At 52.7% G+C, this 25524-nt stretch overlaps 1 protein-coding gene across 4 annotated transcripts in view; it reads left to right on the forward strand.

Annotated features, from left to right (window-relative positions):
- The window catches only part of Cacna1i (calcium channel, voltage-dependent, alpha 1I subunit), a 111055-nt gene that overhangs the window by 33370 nt on the left and 52161 nt on the right, over positions 1-25524 (forward strand). For all 4 annotated transcript variants that reach the window (NM_001044308.2, XM_006520949.2, XM_030248558.1 and 1 more), the window contains exons 4-5: positions 580-713; positions 16028-16125. In NM_001044308.2, the coding sequence (NP_001037773.2) occupies positions 580-713; positions 16028-16125 (232 nt within the window). The remainder of the gene's footprint in view (positions 1-579; positions 714-16027; positions 16126-25524) is intronic.

Below are 25524 nucleotides of genomic sequence, written 5' to 3' on the forward strand. Positions count from 1 at the left end.
CCCCATCCCATTCACACAGCGAAGGCAGTGGCTACATTTCTCTGCCCGCAGCCAGCCTCTGCTCCCTGATACCTCCTCCCTTGTGGACTCGTGGGCCCTGATGTGGCATCTGCGTGGTTGTAGGCACGGTGTGAGGTACCACAGAGTAGGGCTCTGGGGACGTATCCATTTTACAGAAGTAGAATATTTGATGCCTGTCCCTGGGAGCCGGACCTGAGTTTCATTTTAATCCTGGCACAGAGTTGCTGTGTGACCCAGGGCAAGTGACTTGGCTTCTCTGGTCTTGTTTTCTTAGCTGTAAAGTGGGCTACCCCATGTGTGCCATTATGAGAGAGATCATGAGGGAGCCTGGTGCTCAGCCCCAGGGTCCTCATCGTTGCCAGAGCTAAAGCCATGAGCAGAATGGGCTGTGGAACCCTGGGCAACGTCACCCCTTCCCTGGGCCCTGGTCTTTTCTCTGAGTGGGCAAGGGACTCTGAGGTTCTCTTCCTGTCCCATGTTTGACCTCACCGTGGCTCTGACTTCCACTCTTGCTCCAGAGTTCACCCTGTCCTGTCCTGTCTTCCTCCTGCTTGACAGGTCTTTGATGACTTCATCTTCATCTTCTTCGCCATGGAGATGGTGCTTAAGATGGTGGCCCTGGGCATTTTTGGCAAGAAGTGCTACCTCGGGGACACATGGAACCGCTTGGACTTCTTCATTGTCATGGCAGGGTAGGGAACAACCTGGTTTTTGTTGCATGCCAGCTTCCGTATAGCTAACCAAGGGGATTCTGGGAGATGGTGGTGATGCTGTGTGAGAATGGAGGGCCTCTGGCCAGGGGTCAGAGAGACAACGCTCCCTGTAGATGGCCCTAGAAGACAGCTGTCCCTTCCGGTGGCCGCTGTAAGCATCTGTTGTGCGGTGGGCAGCTTAGACTGAGTGTTTTATGCTGATTAATTGCACGCCTTTGGGAAAGTCAGTTAACTTTGAGAAGCCTCCATTTCCCCATCTGTAAAAAGAAGTAAAGACATCACCCTGGTCAAAATGAGCATCATGAAGTGTTTGCTGTCATCAGCAGCAGCTGCAGTACTGCCGCCACCACCATTATCATCATTGTCACTCTTATCACCATAACCATTGTCACTGTCACCATCATCATAACCATTGTCACTGTCACCCTAACCATAACCATTGTCACTGTCACCACATAACCATTGTCACTGTCACCAACACTGCCATAACTATTGTTACTATTGTCATTGCCATCATCACCATCATCATTATGATCACTACCACAATCACTACCACCATCATGTTCGCCATCATAATATAGTCATATATTTTCACCACAATCATTCTCACCATCATAACCATTATCATCATCACCACAATAACCATCACCACCATCATTGTCACCATTATCATCATCACCACACCATCATTACTATCAGCTTTATCATCATCATCACCACCCCCACCATCGTGGCCATCACCATTATCATGGTCACTCGGCAAGTCAGAAATGGAGGGCAGATTTAAGCCCCACTTCTGGTCATCTCTAAGGAAGCCCAGATGGTTTTAGGTGGGAGGATCAGTTCACCCCAAAATTTAAGACCAACCTGGGTCATAAACGAGACTTGACTCAAAAGAGAACAAAGCCACACGCCACAGTCAGAGAAACCAGGAGAGACTTGGTTCTGCTTTGCCTATTTGGAGCATCATGCCAGGCTTCCTTCCTGCTTCCCTGGAGTCTATCCAGCAGCCAGGGATACTGAGGGCTCTGTGGAGCATGGATGCTGCCCTGGGGGCCAGGTGAGAAGGAGAACCATACACAGGTCAGACTCACCATCTAGGACAGTGTCCCGCAGCTCTGCTAGGGTGCCGTGAGGTCTGTCTACACGTGGACCAGGGCTCTGGCCAGCATGCTGTGTTTGCCTGAGAGCATTTAACCAAGGAATCTAATGGAACCAGACTGGGGACATGGCCCTTGAGTTCTGTCCTGACGAGGTAACACATGGGAGGTAAAAGACACACCGCACTAACCATGCCTCGCCGTGGCTCAGCAGGGCAGGAGTTAGGAGAGAAGGCGGCTGGTGGCCATGATCGGGTGTGTGCCCATCAGTGTGTGGGGAAGCACATGTCTGTGTTTGTTCTTGAGTATTTGGCCATCCATTAGAGGCAGCAAAGCCACCTGAGAATGGCCAAGAGGGAACTAGAGACACCGCTGAGACCCCGAAGCTGCTGAGTTCTTGGGCTCTGTCCTGAAATGTGACAGTTTGTCCTGTTGCTCTGCTTCCTGGCACTGTTCAGGCTCCCAGCCCCCTTGTCCTTAGGGATTTGGACCCTGCCTGGAGGCAGGAGGATTTCAGATGGTTTCTTGGGTCCCAGGTCGATGCCTTTGTCAGGCCCGTTCTCATTTCGGGCTGGCTGGAGAATACCCTTAAGTAGAGTTTCAAAGAAAAGGTTTTGGATAGTATCATTTTTTTAATCTTGGCTGTGCAAACTCGTCCTTTGATCTTGAAATGGGAAGGACAGTGTGTGTCTGCTCTTTTATAGGACTCTGATTTTACTCCTTTAGAGCCGGTGACATTGTGCCATGTGAATTGTTCACATGGGGCCTCGAGGGACCAGTACCACCCTGCCCCCTTTTCTTGGAAGCTGACAGCTTTGTCTAGCCAAGAAGCTGGTTGTCTTCCTCCTTGTCTCCAGAATTCGGATTTTCTCCCGGGTGCCTAGAACTTGTAGCTCCAGTTTCAAGCTCTCCGTGGGCTCAGAGCGTTTGTCCAGCTTCTTTGGTTTTCCAGCTCATTTTCCTGCTCTGTCCTCCTCAGATTCCTGTCAGCTGGATCCTCCCTCCTCTCTCTCTCTCTCTCTCTCTCTCTCTCTCTCTCTCTCTCTCTCTCTCACTCCTGGGCTCTCAGCAGGGTCCTCTCTCTCTCTTCACTGTCTCTGCTAGAACGGTCCTCTCCTCTACCATTCTCATCCCCTCCCTGGACGCCTTTTTGCTCTTGTGTTTTTCTGGGTTTCAGGACAGTTTGTGCCTGTTGGTGTTTTATGGATACAATGTTCGCCCTCTTCTCCCTGGGAATATTAATGATGCCTCCCTAAAGTCCCTGATTCTGGTAGGAACCTCAGATCAGCACTGTCATTTTCAATTAAAAAAAAAAAACCAACAAATATGAATAAAAGTAGCCCCTGTGTAAATCTTAGCCTGACCGTGCACTGCTGGTTATTATGCTAAATAGGGGACCAGTGAGATGGTTGCCTGGCCTCAGCGCTTTTGGAGGTGTAGAAGAGGGCCCGGGGGACCACTAGAGCTGAGTGTCAGCCTGGTGACGGCCTCCTGTAAAGACACCACAGGTTGGTGATGGCCAGAAGCCTTTCCTGTTGGGCAGAAGTGGCATCTGTCTCTGCCTGGTAAAAACCTACAAATTAGCTTGCAACTTGCCGGTGTCTACACCTTTTAATTAACAGGAAAGAGTAAATCAAACAACAGGATTGTCCCCTAGATACCGAAACACTGCCGGGCAAGTCTGTTAGCTTGTGCTAACAGGGCCTCACTGTGTAGCCTTGGCTGGCCCTGAATGCAGAGCTCGCCTGCCTCTGACTTCCCAGGTGTGTGCCACAGCAGGCAATCCCCCCCCCCCCCCGCCCAATTTGTCTCAGGAATGCCATTTCTTTGGGTCTACCCTTCCCACCTCAAGGCTCTCCTGCCCCTGAGACTTCAAGCTCAGCTCTGCTTTTTGTTCTGCTCCTGTCTGCCGGCACGCCAGGGTCTCCAAGCTGGAGCAGGGGAAGATTGCCAGTCTCAGCACCCAATGTCCCATGGCAGGCTCTTCTGGCCACAACCCTCAGTATCAGGGAAGGCTGGCACAGGGCTGGTATGGAAAGCCCATATCCAGAGCCTTACTATATGAACTGAGTAGGTCGGAGGGCAGGGCCCATACTGTCACTCTCATGGGGACCCCTGATGATGATGCAGCCCATCCATCAGCTACATTGGAGACTTTCTCCCAGAGTCATGAATACCTACAGGTCTAGCCCTGTACTAGATGCAGAACCAAACCTATCCCTGTCTCCAGGGTCTTCACTATCCTGGGCATGGTGTGGTGGAGAGGACAGGGTGAGGGTTAAAGCCCACCCTTCCCACTCCCACCCTGTTCTTACTATCCCCAGAGCTGCCTGCCCACCCTCCAAAGCCCCATCAGTACTAGAAACCTTGTTTCCAGAGTAACAGGCCTGACATCCCAGGGATGTTTCCTCTCTTCCAGCCCCACCCCTTTCCCAAATTACTGGCTGCCTCTTCCAAGCCACAGAGGATGACACAGAACCTCTGAGTTGCAAGGTTCCTTGGAGGTCACAGTGCTATGTCTCCAACTCAATGGTGCTGAACTGAGATCAGAGGCCCCATCCGTATGCTACCCCTGCAGGGAGCTCACTATCGTGCCAGGCAGCCAGTCTCACATTAGAACAGAACAAAGTGCTAGAAAGTTCTTTTCCTGAGCTAAAGTTTGTCTTTCTGTGGCTCCCACCTGTTAGTACTGTTCGTTCCTGGAGTCAGGATTTATTGAGGAGCTTATACACACCAGGCTTTGACCCGGGAAGCGAGGACAGAAGATAACGGAGCCACATGCTCTTCTGATGTCATGGAGCTTAGAGTATAGGGGGGAAAAAAGAAAGAAAACAAAATAGATATCATAGATACAGCCTATGTGGTCCCACAATCCTGCCTAGAAGGACCAGGATACCACAAGAGCCAGTATCCATGAGGGGTTAGAGTTAAGTGGCTCTCAAGACCCAGAGCTGGGCCAGGAGCTGTCCAGCAGAGGGGAGCCAGTGGAATCTCAGGAGGAGGGCTCAGGCTGTGGAAGGAGAGTTAAAGGAGTGTGGAATGTGTGGGTGCTGAGAGGTGAGGCTAGGAGACAGGTCTGTGGCTTCTTGCACGGGTAGAAGCCACAGGGAGGGGTAAATGTACAGACCCTCCACAGCCCCCCAGAAGCCTAGAGATGGCTTCATTTCTCCTTCAGGGTGGAATGTCCCAGGCCCTCCTGCCCCTTGTCCAAGGACAGCAGTTTCAGTGTGACTTGCTGGATTCCCAGCAAGCTGTCTATTCTTGCCTGGAGGACAGGATCCCAGCCTTCTCCCGACAATGGCTTTGAGGCAGATGGGAGAGTACCATCCCCGTAAAGTGCAGGCTACAATAGCTTGTCTCCTGGTCACGTTTGCCCTCCAAGCCAGGTCTCTCTCACCTTGGGATGAACAGCAGATGACTTTAAAACTCACACAGTCAACTTGGCCCCATGGTTAGTGCTTTCATCACCGATGAGTCCCCGGAGGGAGGGGGGCTAGCTGTTTGTTCTCTGTGTTGCTTCCTGTGCTTTGCTTGGCCGGTCTGAGAGCCCTGTCATCCTTATTTCCCTCACTGTGACAGAGCAGGCAGTCGCCACTGCTCTTCAGATGTGGCCGAGCCACCCTACGCCCTTTTCACTTAAGCAACTCTCTTCTGCCTAGTCCATTAGGGGGTCGTGAAATATTCAGTTGTGGTCCTGAATACTCTTCACCTGTATACCTCCCTTGGTACATCCCTGTCTCTGTGCGTGGGCGTGAAGTGGCCAGTGCCGGCAGCAAGCGGGGAATGAAACGCCTCTGTTAATACTTAAAGGCTTGGTTGGTCCTTTGAGGAACAGGGGTCTGTGTAGGGCTGTGGGCTCTTTGGTAGATGAGAACAAGGAGCAGGTATCCATACCTTGAAACCCGAGGACTGTGACATCCCAGGGAGGGCCTCTGTACAGGAATGAGCTGCTGTCTGAGAGACAAGGGCGTGTGCTGCTAAAATTCCTTCCCAGAGGAGGTGCAAGCTCAACCTCTTTTCCTAAGGTCCCACCCACAATCTGAAGATTATCCCAGCTTCCCTCAAGAGCGGGTGGGGAGGGTCAGGTCACAAGCCCCTTTACCTGAGCATCCAGCTACTCTGTACCACTGCTGTATGCATCTTTGCCTTAAATACGTGTGGTAGACTTGTATTTAAGACTTTGGGGGGGGGGTGGCATTCTAACTGAAGGCTACAGAGAAGCCATATCCCCATTGGGTAAAGGCTCTTGGGGGCACTCTGGGTATGACAGGTTGAAGGTGGGGATTAGTCCCTCCTTGCACACAGTAGTGTGCAAGTTGGGATAGGTGATCTCCTCAACCTTCAAACACAACCTTCACCTCTCTACATGCTCCAGAGAGCAGCAGCGTCATGGGGGCAGCCTCTTGGGCCCCACTACAGGGATGTGGGCCTATCAGGTATGGTAGGACCTAGGAATCTACATTCACTCAGGGGTCCTGTGTGGTGGTCCGATGCTCTCAGAGATTCAGAGAGTCATCTCCTGTGACCTGCATAGGAAGCACCGGGAGATGTGGATCATCACTCCTGCCATGCAGGAGCTGACACCCTTGTGATTTTCCCAGTCATTTCTTCAGTGGTCATAAGGCAGTGGCTGGAGCTATGGATATCTGAATTGAAGGCCATATGGAAGGGCGGAGAGATGGCTATTTCAGCCCTGCCTGTCTACTTGGGTCAGAAAGCAATGTGTGTGTGTGTGTGTGTGTGTGTGTGTTTCTCTACCAAATCCCTTCCTTTCCTAATGCTTGGCGAGAGTCAAATCTCACGGCTACTTTTAGCTACAGGAAGGCAAAAGGAAGCAGAAAGCAGGTTTGACTTTGGCTCACCAAGAACAACTACTCTGTGGGGTCAAGTCAGATCAGAGAAGAGGACTCTTGGTGGGCAGTGTCCTTGTTGAAGCTGTGGTCCCTGGCTGCCACTTCCGTAGCTCTGTCCAGGCTGGCTGGGCAGGGTCTGTACTCTGCTGAGGAATCTAAAGTTGGCATTGGTCATACAAGTGCCACAGAGGCCATTGCCTGCCAGTGGGCTTAGCTCAATTCGGTGACCACAGGGTCATTTACTGGACTCCATTCATGGTCTCCAGAAGCCTGTGGAGGAGCCTTCTTCCCGTGTGTCTGTGTTTGTATTCTGTGTGGCTCAGGGAAACTCCAGAGTTGTCAAGATGCCCAAGGGGCCCTGTGGGCTGTGTCACTGACCAAAATTACTTTGGGGCTTTATAGGTCTTCTCTCTGACGGCAGGTCCCGAGTCAAGGACAAGGGGAGGCCCCTGGCACTGCTTTCCTGCCTGGTGCTGAAGAGTGAAGTGAGGATGCATTATTGGGTGGGTGTGGACCCTGGAAGGTTCTAGTGAGAATCTGAGTGTAAATGTTGGTTTTGATTGCATGCGCGGCTGGTTAGAACAGGTGATGGTCACTGTGTAGGCCCGTTTCCATGGAAACAAGATGGTAGCCACCGTGGGGGTTGGGCGAGTTGCCAGAGATCCTCAGACCTGCCTGATGAGTCACACTGGTCAGGTGTGAGTCAGGCAGAAACCTCAAGAGTCAGTGATGGGATTTCTCTCAGCTCTTTTGCTGAAGAGCCTTGCCCTCCATGATGACTGGTGCCAGAATCCTCACGGACGTCCCCGCCTGTGCTGCCATTTCTTAGCTCTGATGTTTCTTCTGTGCTAGCTTTGCTCCCTGGAGTTCACTGCTCTGTGCAGGATGGATGGCATCAGCAGAGACTTTCTCATCTGTCCTCTTCTGCTCTGCCCAGGAGGTCCAGAATGGAGCCTTCTTGGCTTGGCTCGGCTGGACTGGGTGCTGTGTACATTCCTGAGCCAGCCTTGGTGGGTGTCAGCTCCTCCCGTGCCTCATGGCTCGAGAACAAGGAGGGTATATCCCAGGAGGTTAAGAGGGGGAACCTCCTGGCCCTGGGTTCCTTGGAGCACAGCCAGAAGCTTGGGCAATGGGAGCCAGCTTCTGTTTGCTTGCTGATGGGCTGAGCTCTTTCATAGCTGCCGTCTTGTCCCGAGCCCCAGGATCCCAGGAGGTTAAGGCTGCTCTGCAGATGAGTGGACACTCACAGAAACTGGTAGCCAGCTCCAGGTCACTACATTATATAGGGGGTCCTGGGATTTCTCAGATATGGCTGAGCCCGTGTTCACTCAATGAGAGAATGTCACCTTTCCAGAGGTCGAAATCATCCATTAGCCTGTCCCAAGGTCTTGGGAAGTCTCACTGACCCTCAGGAAGCTGTGAGGTGAATCCTCGGAGAGGAAATGTTTCCTCCCACCTTTCTCCCACCTACCTGTAGCATAGCCCCCGTCAGGTGGTGCCAAGACCAGCCTGAGCTCACCTCAGGGGGGGCAGACATTGTAAGTGGTGGCACACATATAAAAAAAGCCATGCACTGGGGATGGCTCAGTGCACGATAACATGCTCCTCTTACGAGTATGGCGATTAGAATTTGGAACTCTCCTTCTCTCTTAAAAGCCACGTGGGCATAGCAGCTCCCCTGTAATTCCAAAGACCTCAAGGCCAAGACGGAATTCCCAGAGAAACCTGGCTAACTAGACTATCCCCGTTGGTGAGCTTTAGGTTCTAATTAGAGAATTTGCCTCAGTGAATAAGGGTGAAGAGCTGTCAAGAAAGGCTTTCACATGCACGCATGCACCTCACACATGGGAACAGAAACACACACTACACAAAGACACGTGCAAAACAAAACAGTCAGGCATCGCTGAGTGGGACGTGGGGCTCAGCTCGGATCTATAAGCCTAACGCTGAGGCTGAGCAGTGTGAGCCACAAAGGAAGACTCTGTCTCCAAAACAAAGCAAACACACACATACATATTTTTCCTGAGCGCTGTGCACTTATCAGGTAACCCTAGCAAAGACGGAGGCCTAAATGCACTAAATGCAGACCAGCAGAGGGAAGGTCCGAGTCTCTTGACCACCTCGGTTCCTACCCTCCTGGGATCTGTATTGTAAGCCATGCTAAGACTTTGAAGCCACCCTTCGCGGTGCAGGATTCCCCGCTGAACTATGAACTCAGGTTGACTCAGTTGTACTCATTCTCCTACATCAGGCAGGCTTACCAACCTCCAGCCTCCTCCTGGATGGGGGAGGCTTCGTGTGAGGAACTGTGGGTATCTCAGTACCCACATGCTGTAAGGGAATGCCACAGGCTGGCTGGGTGCTGGGAGCTATTGTTATGGACCACAGACATGCGTGTGTTCCTAATTCTGGAGGCTGGGAGTCCAAGGTCATGTTTCCTTGGTACATCCTCATGGGATGAGGGGCAAATAGTTGTCTTTGGTTTAATCAAGGGGACCAGTTTCACCCCTACAAACCCCAAGGACCCTGCCACCTCATTCCAAGCTTTTGAGGCTTTAGAATTTTAACACATGACTCCAGAAGGAGTAAAAACCAACTGTAGCATTAACTGTAGCATTGAGTAAAATCACCTCGATGGATGGTTAAGGAACTGAGTGGAGATCCTTGCTGTTGTTCCCATGGCGACTCCACCCTTTGCTCTCCACTTCCCTGCACTCTCTCCACCAAAACCCCTACCGTGTGCTGGGTGTCAGGCTAGTGTCCCAGGCTGAAGGTCTAGTTGCTGACAGATGATCCCCACCCCGCGTTGTGCCTTCCTTGCTGAGAACTCCATGATCCACCGTATTTTAAGGAAAAGCCCCACAGGCCTCTTGCAGAGATCGAGGAGGGAAGCACAGACACTGGCCCTGGATGGGGTGTCTCCTAGGAAGCTGCACCCCAGACACTTCGCCTTGCTTCTCTGGCCTTGCAAGCTCTTCTATTTATTTTGTCCCCCAAAGTGTTCATTTGACAAGCCTGCCTGGGCTTGGGGGTGGGGGACCCCGCTGGGACCCTGAGGCATCTCTGAGGATCTGGGACATGCAGAGTAAGCGAGACAGGATGGAAAAGAGCAGGACACTAAACAGGAGTGCTCAGCTCTGCATGGCAGTGGGCCTGGGAGAGCCAGGAAGGGCTCTTTCCATACAAGGACCAGATGGAAAGGGGCCGGCCTGGAACACAGAGAGAGTTGGAGCTGTTGCCTAACATTAGAGCACAGCAGGGGTGGCAAGTGCTGGGGGTGAGGTCAGAGGGCTTTAAGAATTACAGCCTGGCTTCTCTTGCTTCTCCCTGCCTGGGTATATGTGACTTTCTTCAGGGTACATAGGACTTGTAGATAAGGGTAGACTCAAGAAGCTGAGGAAACGCTGACAGTTCATACTTATCAGCCTTTCCTCATGCCAGATCCTGTTTTAGGCCCTAAATTCTATGTTAGAATTCATTTCCACTGACTGTCTCGCTCAAGGTCACTGGGTGTCCTGGGTGGTGGTGGTGAGCTGGGATTGGAACCCAGGAATGTGCTCTGACCATTGGACCACACAGCCCACAGGGATGCTGGCCACCTCCCACCTGCTGTAGTGGGTTGTGGTCACTGAGCCAGTTGGGCGGGGGGGGGGGGGAGCTCAAGAGCTGTGATGAGATGGGGTCGGGGTAGGTTCTTCCACACCTGGCGTGCCCTTTGGGTATTCTCTGAGCCTCAGTGTTGTCTTCTGCAGATAGTAGGTGTAGTAATCTGACTGTGGGAGAGAGTTTGCCAGGGTGTGTGTGTGTGTGTGTATGTGTGTGTGTGTGTCTACTTGGTGGCTACTGAATGGTTAGGAGGCCCTCCCCAGCATGCCAGGACTGAGTGGCAGGTGGCAGACACCCCAGGCATCAGGCTCCCTACCCCTCAAGCCTCAAGGGAAGAAACTAGGCAGAATGGAAGACAGGCCACTCCAGCCCAGGACCCTGGCCCTGCAGCTCTTGTTTGACCTTCCATGATTGTGCAACCCTCAGGCTACACTGAGGCAAAATGGCGCTCAGCACCTCGGGGTTCCAGGCCAAATATCCAGGGATTGGGGGCTGGGGAGAGGCTTTTCCAGATCAAGGGCTGGATTACCCTCAGGGACAACCTGGGGCTGTATGCCCATTCTGACCCCATGATAATGACCAAGCCCGGGGGACATGACTCCTTCTGAGCAGTCCTGGGCTTCTCCTCAGAGCCAGGGGTTATGGGAAGGAGGCTCTTTAAGCAGGGGCATTGGGAGATGCCCTGAAGAGTCGTCCTTACACTCCTCCCTGCTTTCTCCTGACTTGGCCCCCCACCTCAGCCTATCCACCCAGTGCTTCTTTAAGGCGGGATTGCTCTACCCAATTAGGTGCTTGGGAGCTGGCAGGAACTGGTAGGGCTGTTGATTTTTTTAAAAGAGACTTTTAGCACCAAAGTTGTGTGATAAAGTAACTGTGTAATTAGGAATTAATTTCTCACTCTTGAAACTGATGTCTTACTTGGGGCCTGAGGGAAGTCAGCCCCGTGGTTACTCACCCACTCACCAGCTTCTTTTTCACCTCGTTAGGAGCTAGGACAGTGGCACAGAGACCACTTTCAGTGTGACAGGAGGAGGGGATGGTCTTAGTCATGGCGGGTGGCCTTGGGCACAGAGTGGGTGGTATTATTCACATTTAGGTGGGTTCCCCTGAGTGTCTCCAGGGTGTGGGCAGCAGGTAAAGGTAGACGTGAAGGTCAGAGTCAGGGAGATGGGCACACCCAGTGCCACAGGGCACGTGCAGGCTGCCATTGCTGTCGGCCTACCTCCCTGCACCCCACTCTGAAAATGGATCCCAGGGTCTCCCACACTCATGCTAGGCAAGTTCTCTGCCCCGTGCTGCAGCCCAGTGTTGCTACTTCAGTCCCCAGATAGCCTTACAGTCGGTCTCTCTGGGTTCCTGGATGGAAGTCATACCTGGACCACCCCGAACAGCCCACTCTTACTGTTCGTTTCTTCCCCCCCTTCCCACGTTCCCCGATCAGTTCTTGAGTGATGAGCCCTGCCAGTCTCTGGCTCCATACAGGGGAACCTATCCCCGCCAGGATGTGTGGACTGTGAGGACAGAGTCAGAATAGGGGGTGATGGAGAAATTTTGCACTTGGTGAGGAGCAAGAGGAGCCTTCATGGAAGAGCAGAGGAGGGAGGGGAAGGAGAAGGGGGCTCCAGTACCGGAGAGTGGGGTGTGTGCCTAAGATGCCCTGTGAGCCTGGCTTGATACCTCGAGTCGCTGAAGGTAGGAGCAAGGCCAGGCTGTGGAGGGCCTTTAAGGCTGTGGTTGGGGGTTTGGGTCTTTCCCGGAGAACAGTGGGAGCCATGGAAGGGTTTTAAGCAAGCACACCTCCCTCTGAGGTTTAGGCATGGCGATATGATATGGTTGGGCTAGGGGGAGGGGAGAGCAGGAGACAGGAGAACAGGAGGGAGGCTGTCTCAGCTGTCAGGAGACAGGGATGGTAAGATGCTGTCTCAGCAGGGACAGTGGAGATGTCAGCAGCTGTCCCAGGTTGGACTTGCTGGTGCAAGAGTCTCTGTCAGGACGGCGAGGTTCCCGGGGCAGAGACTTAAACACACAGCTCCAGCCTGCCAGTCAAATGTTCTCCCCTGACACTCCCACGACTGTCCAGCATCCTTTCCAATATCTTTCCCTCAGGGAAGAATGGGAGCCCCTGGGTTCTCTACTGTGCACCTAATGTGTGCTTCTTATCGACCAAGTGCATTTAGATCACCGTGAATCAAATGTGTGCTTCTTGTACACCTAATGTGTGCTTCTCGGGCACCTAATGTGTGCTTCTTATGCACCAAATGAGTTTAGACTGCCCTCCTCTTTCAGTCAGGAAACATGCAGCAGAATGTCCCTGTAGGTCAGGGGACATAGAGGAAGGATTAGGAGATACTGACCCTGTAAAGCCATACAATGTCCAGTTAGTTCCTGTTGCTAAAGAACTCGGTAATATCACATTTCCCCCTTCTCAATTGGCTGCCACGAAGCTTGGAATTCAGATTTTGATATTAAATTCTCCAAGAAGTTCCATGGCGGTAGGCTTGTTTTTTAAATGGAGAGAGGGATGCACTGATGGGGTCTCAGGAAATTTTGCAGTTGGCTGTAGAGGGGGTGTGACCACCTGAAGACCTGGAGGGCAAGGTCCAGGGGGGTGTGTGACCACCTGAAGACCTGGAGGGCAAGGTCCAGGGGGGGGTGTGACCACCTGAAGACCTGGAGGGCAAGGTCCAGGGGGGGGTGTGACCACCTGAAGACCTGGAGGGCAAGGTCCAGGGGGGGGTGTGACTACCTGAAGACCTGGAGGGCAAGGTCCAGGGGTGTGTGTGTGACCACCTGAAGACCTGGAGGGCAAGGTCGGGGGGGGTGTGACTACCTGAAGACCTGGAGGGCAAGGTCCGGGGGGGGGGGGTGACTACCTGAAGACCTGGAGGGCAAGGTCCAGGGGGGGGTGTGACCACCTGAAGACCTGGAGGGCAAGGTCCAGGGGGGGTGTGACCACCTGAAGACCTGGAGGGCAAGGTCCGGGGGGGGGGTGTGTGACTACCTGAAGACCTGGAGGGCAAGGTCCGGGGGGGTGTGTGACTACCTGAAGACCTGGAGGGCAAGGCCCAGGGGGGAGGGAAGGGGCTGGATGACTGTGCAGTGTCTCTAAGTCTGCTCCCCTTGGCTTTGAGGTCCTCATGTACTGCTGGGCTCCAGCTGCTTTGGTTCTTCTAGGGAACCAGAGTATAGGGGTGGCTGAGTCTGAAGCCAAGCCTGTGAATCCACATCAGCTTCCCACCATGAGGATGCTGTTGTTTACTAACTGGGTATTCGTGGGCCTTGGTGATATCCGGCCACAGCCCACATCCCCATCCAGGATCCAGGGAGACTGTCTCTTCTCTTCGGTTATAGAAGACAATGTAAGAGATCGCTTTCTCTCCTGGATGCTGAACCTTCCAGGTCAGCCACATGCCAGCCCCGTGCTTCGCTCAGTGCTGAGAGTCAGGCTGTGGACCTGGGGGTTCTGGAAGGGAGACAGTGGTACAGGTGGCCACGAGGTGCCTGGAGTCAGGGGCCGAGGTGTCCTGAGGATCCCCTTGCTGAGGCTGCTCTAGAGCAGGGCTCACTCCAAGGTTGAAGGACACAGGTTTAGAATAGTGGCTGCATTCAAATATGGGGGCCCCAGGCAGACTGGCAAGACAGAGCCCTCAAACAGCCCCCCACTCTCAAGCCTGCATCGTCTTGTTTTGTTTTGTTTTTGATATTTCACAGGGGTGAGAATGGCTCTATGTCCCCTCTGTCCTGAGCCAGGCAGCTGTGCGACGTGGGCTTTGGCACAGTCAGTGGGAAGCCCCTGTTACTCAGCCAGCATGTACCCTGCACCTCCCCATGACCACACCCAAAGAAGCTGGGTAGGCAGAAAAAAGGTCTCTGGAGTGAGTGAACACCGGAGGGAGGCGGCTCCCCATGCTCCGTGTGTGTGTGTGTGTGTGTGTGTGTGTGTGTGTGTGTGTGTGCATGTGCCGCCCCCACAGTGCCTCCATCACAAGCATCCCCCAGCTGCTGGGGAGAACTCTTCTTCAAAATATGAAGATGCCAGTTTGGCTCACCCACGCGTGGAATCCTCACGCGGCCCATGCCCTACCGCCTGCTCAGCCCTCTTGTCCTCTCCCATGCCCAGGCCTCTGTCTCACCCTCTCTGCCAGCCACTGCCCTGGCACTTCTCCCTCCTCCCCTCCCTTTCTCCAATCGTTGTCTCTGATTCCAATCTCTGAAACATTTTTGAGGTCACCCCTATCTGAATTTAGGCTAAAGTAGGAGAGAGAGAGAGAGAGAGTGTGTGTGTGTGTGTGTGTGTGTGTGTGTGTGTGTGTGTGTGAATGAGTGAGCTCAGGTATGTACATGGGGGTTGTGCACACAGAGAGCAGCCTGTCAGAGAGCGAGGTATGGACAAGAGTTGGGGGGATGGACGGGGCATCTCAGGTGAGGCAGCTTTCGCTCAATTACTCCTCAAGCGACAGGAGGGGGCGGTGGCTCACAACAGTTGGACAGGTTTATTGGGAGTACAGGAAAGCCTTCATTTCCCGCCCACACTGGTGACAGGTGGAGCTGGCAGCCTTGCTGGAGCCAGGGTGGAATTTGGGGGAGGGTCTATTGAGCGATAACTCCCAGTAGGTTAGTTGTGGGGGAGGGGGCAATGGTGTCTCAGCAAGTAGCATCTCACTGATGTGTGGGTCATCAAGATCTGCCCCATGGGAGATCTGGGAAGGCTCCCTGGAAGAGGTGACCACCAGCAAAGCACTACAAGTGGAATGGGGAGGAGGGTGTGGGGGTGAGGCTGACCAGGGGACCAGGGCAGCTCTAAGGCTGTCTCTCTTTTGTTTGAGTCACCCTTCCCCCAACAAGTCTGCAGTTGAGACGTTTTTGAGTCCACAGAATTGGCACCGGTCTGGCACATTCTGGACTCAGTATGGAGAAGCTTCCAGGTCTCCAGGGCCGTGTAGGACTCGAGCATGGTTCCATCACAGGAGCGGGGCGGTTTCTCCAGGCAGAGGAGACCTGAGGAAAGGTCTTTTGTCTGCAGAGCATCTGTGAGCCTGAGGCAGTCGTTGAGCTGTTCAGGGCTTCCTAGAGTCCAGAGAACACAGCACATCCGCCATGTCTTGGGAGATTTGTTACAGGATGTCCAGGCTAGTTCAAGGTGGGGTGGAGAGGAGGCTAGCCCAGTAGGATGTTTGATTCTAGCCGTATCTGAGATGACCTAAGTCCTTAGCGTCATCTGTCATATCTTGCTTTCTTACTGGGGCTTTGGCGCCAGCTGTGGTGGGCCCCTCTTAGGCCCTTCTCTGTGATGGAGGCTTTATAATACATTTTCGATGTTAGTGACACCCAGTTTCAGTGTGGCACCACCCTGCAGTCCCTCACTTCTTCAGGTTTAATTTGATGGCCATGCATCTGAATTGGAAGGGAAGTTTTGGAAGTGGGACTGATACAGGTCAAATGGCTAGGGTCTAGAAGGTGACAGCCACCTGGCATGGTGCTGGCTCAACAGTAGGGACCTGTCTCTGTTCCTTCCATTCCTGCCTTGGACTATACCTGCTAAGTCGCTGTGACAGGTGGGGTCTTGCTTTTGCTAACCTTGCTTACAGAGAAGACTGGGCTCAGGGGAACATCACAGCTGGGTTTTGGTCCTTTCCTTACTCTTCTAGGGACTGTGGGTGGCTGGGTGGCCCCAGCTTGGGACCTGGTCCTGTGTCTCTTCTATGCTGTCCCTCACTTTCTCCTTTCTCCATAGGATGGTCGAGTACTCTCTGGACCTACAGAACATCAACCTGTCAGCCATCCGCACTGTGCGTGTCCTGAGGCCTCTCAAAGCCATCAACCGTGTTCCCAGTGAGTCCTCCCTGCTTACCCATCACCACCCGCCCAGCTTGACCCATTATCTCATTCAGAGAAGACAGATCAGTTCCTTCCATGGCCAGAACCATCCTCATGGCGCTGGACAATGTCACTTTGCTCCCATTGAACTCATGGGCAAGCACGTGGGACCCAGAGGTGCTGGGGGTGGGTGGGTAGGTCTTGATGCCTCTGAGTTCTCAGTTTACTTGTGTTTCAGCACTTGGGAAGCCCAACTGTTCTGGGGTAAAAGGTAACTTGGGTGTGGTCTCCATAGGCTGTCAGAGGGGGCCTGTGTAAGAAAAGAATGTGATTAGCCTAGGTAGGACGAGTTTAGTGCACCATTGGGAAGTCAGTTCTGGCAGGCTTAGACTTTGAGTCTGTCACCTACTCACACACAGGACTATTTATGCCTTTGCCACCTTCCTTCCCACACATCCACACACTTGTCTGTCCATCCACCCATCCACACACACCTATGTATCGCCAGACATCTTGGACCCGTCAGCAGATGAATAATGACAGAGACTAATTTTGTTTTAGCTTAGATGACCTCCCAGCTAGCTCATCTAACTTGATTAACCCTATTATTCTTAACCACATCACACTATGTAGCCCGTTAACCTCTCTCTCAATCTCTCTCCCGGTACATCCGACCTCCTCTGTGTCCCGCTGGCGAATCTTACCCCCTAGATTCTTCTCCCAGACTGGAAACCCCACCTTCCCTTTCCTGTTCCTGCACAGCTATTGGCTGATTAAACCAATCAGCGTGTGAGGAAGGTGTATGTTTACTGTGGCAGGCGGCACACCATAAAAATAACAATACCAAAATCTGGACAGAACTCAGCTCCCTGTCAGTACAGAATTAAAGATTGAATAATACAAAGATGACCTTCGCACAGCACACCTAACACCTACCCACTCACCTGTTCATGGATCTCATTCACTCACCGTTCTATGCATGTGTTCTTGTATCCATCCACTCAAGCATCTACTTACCTGTCCTTCCATCCATCTGTCCATCCTCCCATCTATCTACTCATCTGTCTGTCTGTCTCATTTACTACTTGTTCACTCACACATTTACCTATCAATCTACCTATCTATCTATCTATCTGCTCATCTACCCATTCACCCCACTTTCCCACCTGTCCACCTAGTTATCCATCCACCTCCCCACCTCCCCACCTGTCTATCTACCTCATACCCACCTTACATTGAGAGCTTGCCTTGAACCCACAAGCCCTGAGGTCTGCTCTGCATTTCCTAGACTGTATTCCCTTGATGTTTGAGCCTTGCCTTTACCAGGGAGGGATCTGGACTATTCTTATTTGGGAGGGATGAAGAAACAGTTTCAAAGACATGGTTCCCTCCTCTAAGATGCACTGCTAGAGAGTAGCAGATGTAGGATGCCTCCTCCACCGCCCTATGTTAGGAGTGGGAAGAGGTAGGGACATAGGCTTGGGACTTTTAGGTCTATTTGAGAAGGCCAGGAGATGTTCTTTCTTTCACATGCATGTGTGTATGTGCATTTGCATGTGCGTGTTTGCATATGTTCCCAGTTGCATAGAGGCATGAGGTTGATGTAAGAAATCACCCTTGAACACTGTCTACACCACTCTTTGAGGCTCAGTTTCTTCATTGAGCCCAGAGTTCAGTGACACGGCTACCGTGGCTAGCTAGTTTACTCTGTTTCTGCCTTCCGAGGGCTGTAATTACCGGCAGGCCCCTAGGATAACCTGGCCTTTACCTTGGATCCTGGTGACTGGAACTCTGGTCCTCATGCATGTGAGGCGAGCCCTTTACCCACTGAGCCATCTCCTCATCCCAACACATGGAGGATTTCAGCCATTCAGTGCCTAGAGCTGTGGAAGGAACCCCTCAAACACACGTGAGACCCGCATGCTCGGTAAACATTGATCCATCCTCCCATGAGGAACCACAGAGATGCTAAGGCACAGAGAGTGGTGCCTTGGGTCCAGTAAAGCTCAGGATGCAGGGTTGGGGAGAGCATCTGAGCAGAGACCCTGGAAACCCGGGGATTAGGTACAATGGAGACAAAGAGGAGTGGGGCGTGGCCGGAGCAAAAGTCTAGAAGTCACCAGCCTCTGACTATTGGGGAATCTCAGATACAGGCTGCTTCAGGGGCCAGATGAAGATCAGGAAGTGGGGTTGAGACTGGAGTGACTGGAAAGGTCAACAGGGCAGTGTTTCAGACATGGCCATGTCAGGAGTGTGGGGGGAGCTGGTCACTGAAGCTGCTCTGGTATCTCAGGGAAGCAATGGCTAAGGTGGGGCAGGGCAGAGAGACAGAGGAGGTACTCCGGAGCCAGCTCAAGTCTGAGAGTCATTGGCACTAGCTCTGAGCCACTAAGAGAGATTCAGTACCTAGAGCATAGAGCATGGGCCCATCTCTTATTGCTCCATCTGTATTGCTTCTATTTCTGTCCTGGGGATGGCTGGGGTGGCTGCCTTCATCTCCAGTCGTGTTCCTGGAATGGAGCCTACAGGCCGGGTCACTTTGGAGGTGAGGGGCATGTGACAGAGCATTCTCCACAAGGGCATTTATACAGGATCTTACATCATGGTCTCCGTCAGGCCAGCCCGGGCTCCAACAAGCGTGCCACAGCCATATGAAGTGATGTTAGTGCATGGGCGTAGGCCCAAAGGGACTGGACAGACTTGCAGGGTGTGGGTCTTTCTCCTGCTAGATGGTTTCTGGACAGGTGTGTGGATATAGAGATCTATATGTGTTTTTATAGGAAAACACATGTGCACACATGTGAATGTGTATATGTGTATATGTGTGTAAAATGCATGTGTGCCATGTCATGGTGTCTGTCACTCATGAACACGTATATGAACCCTGGCCACTCTATCAGGTTCCCCAGATCCCTGGCTGGCTACATACAGAGCTTGTTAAGTGACTTTGGGACTGAGGCGGTCTCTCCCTGTCCCACGCACCAGCTTGCCTGTTCTCTGGAGGAGGGCAGGGGTCAGTCCTGAGCCTAGCGTCCCACTGCTCCTGTACGTTCCAATTATCGAAGCTCTGGACACAGATAGCCAAGGGAGGCTCCAAGCCTTGCCTCAGGACCTCTATCAGCTAATGGCGCCCCTGGGAATCCTCAGATGCCCTCTTAGCTGACGGTCACCTCTCTCCCTTTCTCAGAGCTCAGCATTGTGGAGATGCTGAGAATCCCCAGGATCCAAAATATCTTCAGATGGAGAGAGCAACTACATTCCATTGAAAAGACCTTAGGATAAATGATTCTTCCTCTTCCTCCTCCTCTTCTTCTTCCTCCTCCTCTTCTTCCTCCTCTTCTTCTCCTCCTCCTCCTCCTTCCTCTTCTTCCCTTCTTCCTCTTCTTCCCCGTCCCCTCTTCCTCCTCCCCCTTCTTCCTCTTCCTTTTCCCCTCCTCCTCCCTCTTCTTCCTCCTTCTCCTCCTCCTCCCTCCCCTTCCCCGTCCCCCCTTCCTCCTTCTCTGACAGGATCTCTACATAGCCTGATCTGTCCTGGAACTCACTCTGTAGATCAGGCTTCCCAGGTGCTGGGATCAAAGGCATACCTCCCCACTTCCCAGCTTAAACGTACCTTCTTTAGTAACTAAACCCCAAGAGTACAGGACAGTTAGAAAATGGAGATCCCTGAAGTCCAACAACTCAGCCCCCGATTCTGAGGGAGAGGCTCTTTTGTCCTTGGTTGTCCTGTCTTCCACTAGGAGTCACTAGGTAATGAGTGACCTGACAGGGGGCCTGGGCTCTTCAGCTGTGTCTGCCTTGGGATGTGTTCAGCAGTAGCCTGCAGCTCTCTGTTTCACCACTAGATGGCAAGCTAGAGAGCCAGCTCTGGACAGTCAAATTATCAGTGATTAATTGGGAAATCAAGGAGTCAGGGTGACCTGAATCTTAAAAAAATGCAGTGTAGGATAGAGTCTTAACATGATTGTCCAGAAAGACCCAACTAGGGGCCAGAGAGTGCAAGTCCTGTTCTCCACTTTGTTGCGACATGGGCCTCGGTCTCTCTACTGGCACAGAGCAGAGGAGAGGTTGGATTGGCTATGTGGCTCTCCGCTTCGTATAGTATAGGAAGGGGTCCCAGAAGCCAGGGCTCTTGTTATAGAAACTCTCAAAGTATGTCCATCCAGCCCACCCCTGCAGCTTCGTCCTTAGCTCCGGCCTTTAGTGGATAAGGGGCAGGAGACAGAGGAAGGGAGAAGGTCGAGAAGAGAGGCAGGGTCTGAGTTCTGTTTTTTTACTGCTCAATCTGCTATTAGTTACTCCTCCTCTCTGTGCCTTGGCATGATGGGACTGGATTATCTGTAAGGCTGTGTCCCCTGCTGGGTCTGCCTCTGTCTATACCCCCAGCCCTGCGTTATCACAGTGTTTTCCTGAGCCCCATTGGTTGAGTCCTTTCAAATTGAAACGTTTGACTTCCTCCAGTTAGAAACTTGGGCAGTCACTAGAGAGCATGGAGCCAGCCCGTGCTGCATCTAGCCGGCTGTTGCACTCCAAGCTAAGCTGTTAAAAGGATGTCTGCTTGGAGGACTCTGAGCAAACTCCAGGGGGTTGAGTTGTGCCTGGGCTTAGCGTCACCAGCTCTATCACAGGGAACCCTGGGTTGGTCTGAGTTGTCTATACAGAATGGATGGAGTGGGAGCAGTGTTATGTTGCAGCAGGGAGCTCTGAGCTACAGGTCAGCCCAAGGTTCTAATTCAGCTCACCTGTTCTGGGATCCCAGCAAGCCCCGCTCCCTCTTGTCTTAGAATCCTCCAACTAGAAAGCGGAGTTGATATTACTGATCTCCGTCCTGTTGCGTGGCCGCAGTGGCATAGTATGCATGAAGAACTTCCTGCAGAAGGTCAGGTGTGAGCAGTAAAGGGCAGGTTTTGGGTTGAAGATGTGGGGACTCAGGGACATCTTTGCAGAGGTTGGTTTTAGAAGAGTCCATCAAGGACTCAGAGGGCTCAGGGTGTGGGCGGGTATTCCTGAAGACGGAGCATCCTGCTGATGTATCTGGAGCTGGTGTGGCAGGGCAGGGAACTGCACGTTGTGAGGGGTGAGGACTCACCTCTCACCATTCCCTGTACCTGACTGCTTGTGTTATTACCCACCATCCACCTCCACGAGCACCACGTCATTCTGACCACGGGACAACATGGCGATTGCTACAGTTAACTCTGGTCCCTTTTGGGATTATCTGAAGACAAAGGAACATGGTGGGAGTGGGTGGCTCACGTCGGGTTTATTGATAAGTGGCTGGAGTTCATCAAGCACTTTGGCCGACTCCATCACAGTCTCACAGGGCTATGTCACTCCCTCTTCTAACCAACGATGGGATGTTAGGATTGTGTGGCGTCCACTTTATAACTGGAAATTGGGGTGCTGACTTGAAGTGAGGGGCAGTGGCAAGTTTGGGGAAGGTACCAGCCCTGGTACCCAGGTCTGGTTTGGCCTTTCCTATCCAGATAGGAATCCACTGTCAGGCCAGCTGTGTTGAAAAGGGACAGGAAGACCCAGGGATCTTTCCTGGAAGGACCAAGGGAGGTTTATTTGGGACAGGGTCTGGGAGAAAGAAAAATTGTGGAACAGAGCTGACATGGACATTTTGTTTTCTTCCTTGGGCTTGAGTCAGAAGGAATGCTTTGAGTGAAATGTTCCCTGGCACATCCGGAGTTCCAGGGATGCCTATCCTTGATCCCCACCAGAACTGTCTCTTCCTGGGGGTTAAATAGTCCCTGTGGCCTGCAGGAGGGAGGGAGAAAGGAGGAGAGAGAGTGAGTGGGAGAGATGAAGCAGGGACTGCTGCCAAGAACTGCTGTCTTCTCTGAAGAGTAGGGTGGAGAACATCTGGCCAGATGTCTGCTGGGAAGCCAAAGGGATTGTGGGACACGCTAGGGGGTGGGGCCAGGGCAGTCAGTTCAGGTCAAAGGCTGAATCGTGTTCTAGGAACCTGGGAGGTTGCTGGACAGGACACAGTGGGTAGGAGTAAGACTCTTGATGGCTCTTCATCTGAAGTAGTATTGCCTGGGTCCTTTACGCCAGAGCCAGGTCTGGGTCAAAGCAAGGATTCATCTGTAGCCCCTCACCATCAGCTGACACCTGAGCCTCAGGTGGTGGGTCAGCATCCAGGGGTCAGGGCTAAGGCACTGCAAACGCTTTGAGGAGACCTCACAGAGGAGGGTGACAGCACCTTGGGAGAATGAGTGTTGCTTGGGGCACTGTAGGTTGAGAGCATCCCCAGGACATGGGCACTACTGCTTTGGTGTAGGGACTCAAGGCCTGTGGAATGAAGAAGACAGGGTGCTCTGGGACTCTTCAAACTTCCAGGCTGGGCTGGTGCCAGTAATTGTGACCCTGGCAGTCCGACCGTCTGCTTCCTGGCCCGGCCTCCCTGACCCCTGTTGTGCCTCTGATTAGTTGGCTTGGCAACAACAGGGCAGCAGACGGCTTCTCCTTGAGCTCAGCACTTTCCTCTCCTGGCTGCTCTCTGCCCTCCACCAACCTGGCTGGATCAGAAAGCATGCAGCCTTGGGGGCCAGGCCACAGCCAGGGCACGCCTCTTTCTCTGCCATCCCTCCTGCCCCCGGCAAGTGGGTCATGCCCCGGCTAAGGCTGGCACATGTCCCATGATTTCTGCTTGAGTTAGCCTCGCAGAGTGGCCGAGCTAATCTGGGTTGACAGCCCCTGTCTGCGGAGCTCCTTGGGCCTGGGGAGGAAACGCCTACTAGGAAGTGAATCTCCCTCTCGCGCCAGTCTCCTCCATGGCCACCACGGGGCCTCTCAGGATCTCTGGCAGCCGAGGGTCTGCTCTGGGATCTCCATCTCTTAGGATTGGGATGGAGATGTGGTATTTACTTCCCTGCCTGGCATTTGCCATTATGGTGCCAGTTTTGATGCCATCAAGACCCCCCCTCTCCCTGTCACTACTCATATCACACTCCTAGAGCAGATTCTTCTCTCCTGAACCGATTCTTCTCTCCTGAACCCCACACTCTTAGTCCCAATGAAGCAACTCTACAAGGATGACCAGGGACCTCAAACTCATGTCTAGATGGATTCCTGTCTCCACTGATGGATGCTCTGTGACCCCCCCAAACCTTCAAGCTATCCCTGACAATCCCCTTCCTCCCACATCTATGCCACAGCTCTTGATCCCTCCTTCTCAGGATCACCCGGATCCTCCCCGTGTCTCCACGCCACTCTGTATCATCTGGACCTGGCGCTCCTTCCTTTAGCTCATCCCAGTGGCAGGTGTGGACAGGCAAGGCACACAGGGACAGATGGATCAAACACAAAATACCCAGTGGCAAAATACCGGCAAGCCATGAAGTAGGCCTCAAGTGGCTGGGGCAACCTCAACAGTGGGGCATAGGATGGGGAGCCCATTCCTCCTGGCTCCCATCCCAGCCATTATACGGCCACCACTGCCTTCCTGGTCCCAGAGCCTACCAGCCTGTCCTCTATATGATGTGGGCTCTGTGATGGTGTTCAGTGGGCATTCACACAGGATCTCGTGAGCTGTTTTTCAGCGGCCTCTTCTGCTGTGGCCTGCTCTGTTCTCTATGTCTGGCCTTCTCTTGCTGCCTGAAGCTCATTAGTGCAGACATGACTCTTCACCGCCTCTGCTCAGCATACTCTTGCTTTTCTGGTTCCCCGACTCCGTCTGGCATCCCCCCTTTCCTGGCTTGCCCACCTCTATAGTTAGTGACATACGGACAGACAGACAGATCTACAGACTCAGGCTGTTCTCATGTCTTTTGTTTCATGAAATTTGTTTGTTTGTTTTTTAATTCCATTTTATTATTTTATTTTAATTAATTAGGTTTTAAAAATAAATCTTTTCTTTTTAAAAGATTTATTTTATGTACATGAGTACACCACCATGGCTCTGTTCAGACACACCAGAAGAGGGCACCAGACCCCATTACAGATGGTTGTGAGCCACCGTGTGGTTGCTGGGAACTGAACTCAGGACCTCTGGAAGAGCTCACTCAGGGCTCTTAACTGCTGAGCCATCTCTCCATCTTTTGAGACAAGGTTGTCTTCTGTAGCTCAGACTGGCCTCAAACTTGAGGCAATCCCTCTCCTTCATCTGCCCTAAGTGGAGGAATTACAAAGATTCTTCACCACGTCTGACCTTACCGGATTTGATTTGTAAGGCTGATGAGTCCCTGGGGCCCAGAGCCCCGTATGGTGGTGACAGGCTTCCTGTTTAGTCACGGTGGAAGGGAACATCTATTCACCTCTCAATCTCTCTTTAAATTTTTATTTGTTCCTTTTGTTTGTATGGGTGTTTTGCTTGCATATATGCCCGTGCTCCGTGTGTGTGCCAGATACCCATAAAGGCCAGAAGTGGGTATCAGATCCCACGGAACTGGAGTTACAGATGACCGTGAGCTGCCGTGTGGGTGCTGGGAATCAAACCCTGTCTTCTGGAAGAGCAGCCATGTTCCCAACTGGTGAGGCATCTCTTGAGGCCCTTTTGTTCTGTAATCTGTTGTGTCCTGAGGGGCTGTTGCTCTGGGCCGGCCCCCGGGGCAGGACTGGAGAACGTGAGCCTTGCGTGCAGACTTGTCTGGGTCAGAAGCTACATTTAGGATAGTGGAGCCCTGAACCTACAAGAGTCCTTCAGGGTCATAGGTACTGTGACAGAGGGAGAGTGGGCTCAAGTCAGACACCAGCCCATTCCCAGAGGCCAGAAGAGGAGAGCCCAGACCAGGAGAACAGAAGGAGTGAGATGCCTTTCTGACTGTGTGATGGCTCAGAGGGATGCAAGAAGCTGGGTCTGCAGAGAATACAATGGTACAGAGGATACAGTGGTACAGAGGATACAGTGGTACAGGCTAGGGCTGCCTCTGGGAGTGGACCCTGCGCTGTCCTGATAGGGATGTTTTGAATGGACTGTGGGCAGAGTTGAAGAAGAGGAGGAAAAGGAGGAGGATGAAGAGGACGAAGAGAAGGCGTAGTGTGTATGCAGTGTATGTACTTAGTGTAGTGGGACCTGCCTGCCTATACGTGAGGCTACTGAGGCCCTGGGAGGGGTATGTCTTGCTGCCCAGCTGGGACTAGAACCTAGACCTCTTCATTTGGTCTGTGCTGGCTGCCACCAGGGGTGGGTCTAATGTCCCCTGTCCCTTCTTGTGTCCCCTGTCCCTTCTTGGCTGGGGAACAGGCCCTTAGCTAGACTCTTGGGGCCATTGACATCATGGTCCACCTGGCTCCTGACCTAGTCTGAAGGCCCCCAGAGTAAGCCCAGCCTCAGAGAAGGTGGCTGTCAGGGGACAGCTGGGCTAGAGGATGGGCACTTTTGACTAGGTGTGGTGAAACCCAGGAAGGCTGCTTGGAGGAAGAGATAGAGCACATAGAGAAGTCTGGAGGTGGTACTTCCTTCCATGC

The sequence above is a fragment of the Mus musculus genome, chromosome 15, assembly GCF_000001635.26.
Source record: "Mus musculus strain C57BL/6J chromosome 15, GRCm38.p6 C57BL/6J".
Classification (NCBI taxonomy): Eukaryota; Metazoa; Chordata; class Mammalia; order Rodentia; family Muridae; genus Mus; species Mus musculus.